General features: G+C 46.5%; 1 protein-coding gene across 1 annotated transcript; it reads right to left on the bottom strand.

Annotated features, from left to right (window-relative positions):
• Positions 1-1,414: 1,414 nt before the first annotated feature.
• LOC123087450 (BTB/POZ and MATH domain-containing protein 1-like) lies at positions 1,415-2,518 on the bottom strand. Its single transcript, XM_044509469.1, has one exon. The coding sequence runs from the start codon at positions 2,516-2,518 to the stop codon at positions 1,415-1,417; it is 1,104 nt and encodes a 367-aa protein (XP_044365404.1).
• Positions 2,519-7,524: the final 5,006 nt, after the last annotated feature.

The following is a 7,524-nucleotide window of genomic DNA, read 5'->3' as shown; positions in this document are numbered from 1 at the left end:
TGGCAGCTTATTTTCCAGGATGATATAATGGAGCAAGTGGATCGGTTCTTCTCACACATCCACCCTTGAGCATATAGCATGCACTGAAGCTGCAGCAGAGAGCCCCGTCTGATGAATCCCCTTGTTGGTCGATGGCTGCAGCGCGCCTGACATCAAAGTCTTAAAGTGTGTAACCTAATGTAGTTGTACGCCTGTACTGCACATTTTGCCTTATTCCCTTTGCACTTTTTAGATCCGTTGCAACGTCCCAATCCCAAGATCGATACACATTATGTGGTTTGTACACAAGCAAGTGATTCTTACCAAAGATAACTTATTAAAGCGGCGATGGGTAGGCAGTTCACGATGTTGCTTTTGTGTTCACGATGAAACAATCCAACACCTATTTCTTAATTGCCCTCTCGCGAAGTTACTTTGAAGGTCTGTTCATATAGCCTTTAATATTATTCCTCCTGTTAGCATTGACGCGTTGTTTGGGACGTGGCTAAATGGAGTGACTCCTCATATTGCGTCAAATATTCGAATTGAAATATGCGCACTTCTTTGGGCTATATGAAACTGCAGGAATAATATGATTTTTAACAGACTTTCTATTATTAACTTCTTGCAGGTTATCTTCAGGGCTACGGCATTGGATCCGTACGTGGTCGTTACTCACTCCTACGGGCTCCAGGAAGCAGCTGTCTACTGGGTGCAACCGATGGGAGATGGTAGCACGGGCTATATTCAACCGATTTGAATGGCGATCGCATAATAGGATAGGTCCTTAGTGTCCTTTCGTCCAGCCGGTTGTGGCTTGTAGTTGTTTATTTTTTTATGTCACTTCTTTTATGAGCTGTACTTTACAGACCGGACTATTTGTTTTCTTGGACTTGCTCTAATAAAGTGGCCGCATACATCTTTTCGATGCAGAGGCCAGGGGATGGCCTCCTTTTAAAAAAAAATCCGCCGCAACGCTTTTCTTTGTTGCAAAACCAATATGGACCTTTTTCGCGGGCTTCTTTCTGAGTAATGGAGCTGGGGAAGCCTACCTATTTTTCTAGAAAAAATCAAAGCTTTTTCCGTATGCAAACTTGGAATCACAAAGCTACTCATATCTTTGTTAAGCAAGGTAAAAACTTGGCTACACGTGGGGCAGAAACTGCACAAGCTTTAAGTCCTTACAAAACCGTAACAAAAACTACACAACAAATCCAGTTCGACACTAGTCATGCATCCCCAGCAAATACAAGACACAAGTATCACCTACCACTTCGCATTCTGATTGCAAAATGAATATGAATATAGATACATTGTTTTGCCCTTAGCCCCTGAGACATACATGCAACCATAGACCGTAGTACCGTACAGTGAAATAGGTAAGAACGTAGATACCGAATTATTATATTAGATGCAATGATCATGAGCCACACTACTAAATTGTCATGATAATATCTTTGACCGCTTTCAGCTCGGCCGGCAGGAAACTAGCAGCCAGCTCCCTGAGAACAGACGGGCAGCTATTCTTCAGATGCTTGTAACCATCAGTTGCCATCATCGCTTCCAAATTGGAAGGAGAAACAAGGAACTCAAAGCAAGCATCTTTGACTCTATAAGAGCCGTGCTGCTCAGCTAGAGCCAAAGTGGTCGCCACGATGTTGGAGTCGATGAGGTTGCACAACTTCTCTTCGCAAATCAGCTTCAACCTCTCAATGTTGTACCTGTCAGCTGCAACAAGTAGATGGCTAGCCATCACCGCGTCTCTCCGTGTTTCACCCCCACTACTCGTCTCAGAAACGGGCAGTGAGTCGGTGTATATGAAGTGGAGCAATGATTTGAATACATCACTTTCCATATCACTGATTTCAATTGGACTACCGCATTTCTCCTTCATGGCGCCAAAGAGCTCCGCTCTAAAGATGGATGACCGAGCAGCGAGTATGGACCTATGAGCCAAGAAACTCACCTCGCCGACATGAAAGGTCACGTCCGCTCCATCTTTGCTCTCTAGGAGGAGGTCACCGAGATGTTGATGCAAGTTGCTTGGAGGAATCAAAGTAATCCGATTACCTCTGTGGATATACTTCACGACGGTAACATCACACCTGATGCTGAAACTGTCGTGCCTTAGATGCGCCGCTCCCTCAAGATCAGCCTTCTTGATAAAACTACTAAAACCCCTACTTGAACGTTTGCTATTGAAGATGTGTTCGGAGGTGTTCTTGCTTTTTGACGCCACTGGTTCCCCTTCCCTGTCAAGCAGACTAAATCTAAATTTTGCCTTCACATCCTTGGCGCCAGCGGGGGCAAGGGCTAGAAAAACAGATATGAAGCCGGCTTCATACTTTTCGGTGTCGGAACCGTTTGGGTAATACTCCACAAACCAGTCGTGACCTCCAACAGTGAAAGGGGTAGATTTCACGTAGTTGCCATGCTGAACTTGCCCCTTGATTCTTGAGTATCCGTCTATCTTGATCACATATGAACTTTCCTCGGATGACGCTACAACGGCAGCAGGAAGATCGCACAGCTCCGCCATTATGGTGATGGGCTAGGTAGTGTCGAGCCCCCAAGAGTTGGAGTCGAGCTGGGTCGACGGCCGACGTGGCCCCGATCACCGGTCAGTCACTGTGGTGTAGAATGGGAAGGCGTCAGAGAGTTGCCGTCGGGTGCTGGAACTAGGAAGAAGAGGGAGAGGACGGCGGCAGTGAATACCTCACGACATGCGGCTTAGGCAAGGGAGGGATGGCAGCAGGTCGATGCCTTTGAGGTGTCGCAGCTGTCCTGGCCTGGTTTTAAGTATGTGGTTCAGCGTGTACCGCAAAATTAATAGTGCTCTTGAATGAAAAAAAAACAATTAGTTCCGACGTTTTGCAAAGGAACAAATCTCACATTGGAGTCACCGGCCCCGTTCCTCGATCCGAACGATCTAGCAACTACTGGCAAGGAGGATTTATGTGCGTCTATACAGAATCGCCAAAAAATAAGTTCGGTCGATCTTCTCTAGGCAAATCAAACGGAAATACTACTGGCAACATGTTAGGCCCTGTTCGGTTGCACATGATTAGACCCTACATGGGTTGAGTTTTTTTCCAACAATTTATTCACCTTTAATCATGACAGTACAGCGAACACCATAATAAATAATAAAAATTACATCCAGATTCATAGACCATCTAGCGACGACTACAAGCACTAAAGCAAGCCGAAGGCGCGCCGCCGTCATCCCTCCTCCCTTGCCGGAGCCGGTCATAACTTGTTATAATAGACAATCCCGAAGTCGTTGTGCTACGGCCTCATAGGACCAACGCACCAGAACATCAACCCGATGAAGAGAAATGTAGATCGAAAGGATCCAACCTGAACACACAAGAACAAAGACTGGATGTGAGCAGATCCACCAAAGACAACCATCGACCTTATCCTGCGAGATCCGCCGGAGACACACCGTCACACGCCCTGCGACGAAGCTAGACGCACCATCGGAACGGGGCTAGGCAGGGAGAACCTTGTTCCATCTTTAAGAAGTTGCTGTTGTCTCGTCTTCCTGAGCAGGAGACAAACCCTAAGAAAAACAGAGCCCTCCCGCTGGCAAGACCAGAAATCCACCATGCACTCATAGCCTTAAGGCCACAGGAGACGTGCCAGATCGGCGCTGCCGCCGATGGAAGGCAGAAACCCTAGCCGCCTTTCCTTGGAGGAGAGACGATCACGGTGGGTTTAATCGCTGCCACCTATAAACCATTTGATTAATCCCTTTACAATTTTTTTAAGAGGGAGGCAAAATATTTGCCTCATTGATTAATTAAGAAGAGAGTTTCCCATTTAATTTACGAAAAATTGGACGAAAACCGATACAAACAACCCATATATAAGGTCATCTAAGATGCCACTCTATGATACTATGCATTACGGAGGTGCTACCATACACTAGTATTATATACATGATACTCCCTCCGGTCCTTTTTACTCTGCACATTGGATTTGCCGAAAGTCAAACTTAGCTAAGTTTGACCAAATTTATATTAAACATTATTAGCATCTATTATATCTAATAAATATAATATAAAAATATATTCCGAGATGAATCTAATGATGTTGGTGTTGTTATGTAAATGTCAATAATTTTTTATATAAACTTGGTCAAAGTTGGATGAGATTGACTTCAGACAAACCTAATATGCAGAGTAAAAAGGACCGGAGGGAGTACTAACTTATCATACTACCCATTACGAGCGGCCTGGTGAATCTATGGCCCCATGTCTATTCCCCATTAAATATTACTCCTATAAAAATTGATGTTATCAATTTTATTTTGCTGTTCTATATTACTATCCACCACTATTTGTTTTTAATCTTGTAACTCGCACAACCCTTTGTTACTTTGGGAGCAAGCAGTTGTCTTGGTTGTGTGCAGGTGTGTGCAGGTGCTGCTTATCTTGGGAGCAAGCAATTATCTTGTTTGCACTACACAACTTAGCCACGACAACCAACATAAGGCTAACTGGGTCAACGTACCTCCCCACCCAAATCGCCTAGAGAACTTGGCAAGTGGGTGGCAGGACCTAGCCAAATTAGAGAAGAAGACATGCCTGGAGTGTTGGTGATGGCATACATAGTGCCCAGGAGGCCCATGCTCTTGGGGAAAACCCAAACCGAAAACTAAGACACCTCAAGCTCCAACTCCAAGGACTCTGCGAGAAGCCAAGGCGGCGCCTTGATGGACACGATGTCGGGATGCCGTTGCTGCCTGTTCCAATGAACCAGAACAAGGGTTTCCCCAGCACTAGAGAAGAGACAAGGTCAAGATCAAAACAGAACCCCCAAGGAGGACATGACACCTGCAAACATCGTTGCTACACTACTAGAAAAAGGCCTATAGATAATATGGACATTAATGGTGCACCATATATGTGGTGCGCCACTGCTATATAGCAGTGGCGCACCACATCCACAGTGCGCCACCATTAATAATTTTTTTTTCCAAAACTAGTAATGACGCACCAGGGGATAATGCACCATTACTAGTTTAACTAGTAATGGTACACTCATCTACTCGAAAAGTTACATCCGAATTCAACCAGGGTAGACCGTTGAAGATTTTTAGAATCCCAAAAACCTAAAAGAAAAAAGATACGGGGCATTTAAGATCTAAAGGGGAAATGGAAAAAAAAAATTCAAACTTAGTAGTAGCGCACCATTTGTTAGGTGCGCCACTAGTAACAGAAAAAAAAATTAGTTTTGATTTTTTTTGGAAAAAATGTTCAAAATATGATACGTAATATGAACAAAAGTTTGAAATATTTTTTTAAAATTTCATCACACTCATGAATATGAACAAAGTCCTAGACATCAACAATGTTTAATAGGATTGATATGCTAGATATATCAACAAGTGCCTGTTAAGTGAGCTGGTGCTGGGGTTGGATAGAACTCTGAAGTTAAGCGTGCTTGAGCTGGATACTAATGGCGCACCACGGGTGCGTCATTCCTGGTGCGCCATTAGTATTAATTACTAGTGGCGTGATGCTAGTGACGCACCTGTAGTGCGCTATTAATGGCCAAAACAGGTACACCACTAACAAGCATTTTCCTAGTAGTGTTACGAGCCGTCAGCCATGTGGAGATTTCGCCCCGGCCATGACAAAGTCCAGATGTGATGCCCGGATATTCAGGCAACAGTAATCCCACGTTAACGATGCCACATCACCCCGGTTACTGTTGCTAATCTCGTTAGTTCAAAACCGGTTCAAAAGTCAAATTCAAAATATGTCAAACAACAAAAATTTTCAAACTTTAAAACTAAAATGTTTGGAGCGTGCCAATTAATGTTTAGGAATTTAAGGCGAAGGAAACACACTTTTACATAATGCATAAATATTTTAAATTAAATTAAAATGGAAAAGGAAATAAATAGATAAAAAGAAAAAAAGAAAAACAAAAACTTAAACTAACAAAAAAAAGAGGGGAACCTCCCCCCCACGGACCACTAACCCAGATGGCCGGCCAGCCCACCTGGCCCAGCCGGCCCACCCCGCCGCCTTAACCCCTGCTCCCCCCGAAACCCTAGCGCCCCACTCCCCCACTTTCCCCCTCACGTCGCCACTCCCTCTCCCCCTCCCGATCCAATCTGGATCGAGGAGCAACCCCCACTCCCCTTGCTCCTTGCACCCCCTCTGCCCGAACTGGTTCGGGCACGGCGCCCCAACCCCCGTCGACGACGCTCACCGTTACCGCCTCCGATGCCGTTGGACCCCGCCGGAGCCGGAGCTCCCTCGCCGGCATGCCTCCGCCATCTCGCCAGACTGCTTCCTCTCCGGCGCCGTCGTCCCCGACCCTCGCTGCCCCGTGCCCTACATCACCGGTGAGGCCACGACCTCCCTCTCCCCTTCTCCCCATCTGTCGCCGGCGACCCACGTCTCGTCCGTGCCACCCCGCGCCGCCCGCTACGCTGGGGTTCGCCCCGCATGACCACGCCCGGCCACGCCCCCGCACCTCGCTCCCGCCTCCCTGCTAGTATTGATGCTTGGCCGCCTCCCGTGCCACCTGCCCGCCGATTGCGTCGGCGCTAGTCGTCGCTGCCGCGTGGTCCTGCCTGCTGTCGTTGTGCCCCAGCCGCCCGCGCGCTCGCTCTGGCCACGACCTTGCCTAGCGCCACCGCTGCTCCTCTGTGCCAAGACCCCTTCCCATCGGTGCCTAGCTCACTGGGTTCGCCCGTTCTCGGGCGCCCGCACACCCGCACCCATTCGGGCTGGCACCCGCGCGCCCGTTTACCCGCCCAGTTTGGTCCCTGTGAGCCTATGATGAGGGGGGCCGCCCCAGAACATTAAAAAAAATGAGAACATAAAAAAAGAATTGAAAATAAAATAAAATTATTTAATTAATAATTAATTAATTAATTAATTAGGACAACTAATTAACCTATGTTAGATAATCTAATTAACTAACTAATTTAGTTAATGTGTTAATTAATTAACAGTCACCGATAGGTGGGACCCACCTGTGAGGTTGACCAGGTCAACGGTCAGAGTTGACCGCTGACGTCATGCTGATGCAATAAATGTTTTCGAATTAAATTAATTCTGTTAATTCTAAAAATGATTTAAAACTTTGAAAATTAATATAAAATAAACCGTAGCTCAGATGGAAAAACTTTGTACATGAAAGTTCCTCAGAACGACAAGACGAATCCCGATACGCAGCCCGTTCGTCTGCCACGCGTCCCTAGCATAGTGAACCTGCAACATTCTCCTTCAGTTCATTTGTCCGAAAACGTGAAACACCGGGGATACTTTCCCGGATGTTTCCCCCTTTCACCGGTATCACCTACTATCGCGTTAGGGCACACCTAACACCGCTCATTGTCATGTCATGCATCGTCATGCTTATGTTTGCATTGTATTTACTATGTCTTCCCCCTATTCTCTCCGGTAGACTACGAGACCGACGCTGCTGCTGCCTAGTTCGACTATGGAGTTGACGACCCCTCCTTCTTGCCAGAGCAACCAGGCAAGCCCCCCCCTTGATCACCAGATATCGCCTATT

Source organism: Triticum aestivum, chromosome 1B, assembly GCF_018294505.1.
Source record: "Triticum aestivum cultivar Chinese Spring chromosome 1B, IWGSC CS RefSeq v2.1, whole genome shotgun sequence".
In the NCBI taxonomy this organism is placed as follows: domain Eukaryota; kingdom Viridiplantae; phylum Streptophyta; class Magnoliopsida; order Poales; family Poaceae; genus Triticum; species Triticum aestivum.
This window is presented reverse-complemented; position numbering and strand designations above follow the sequence as displayed.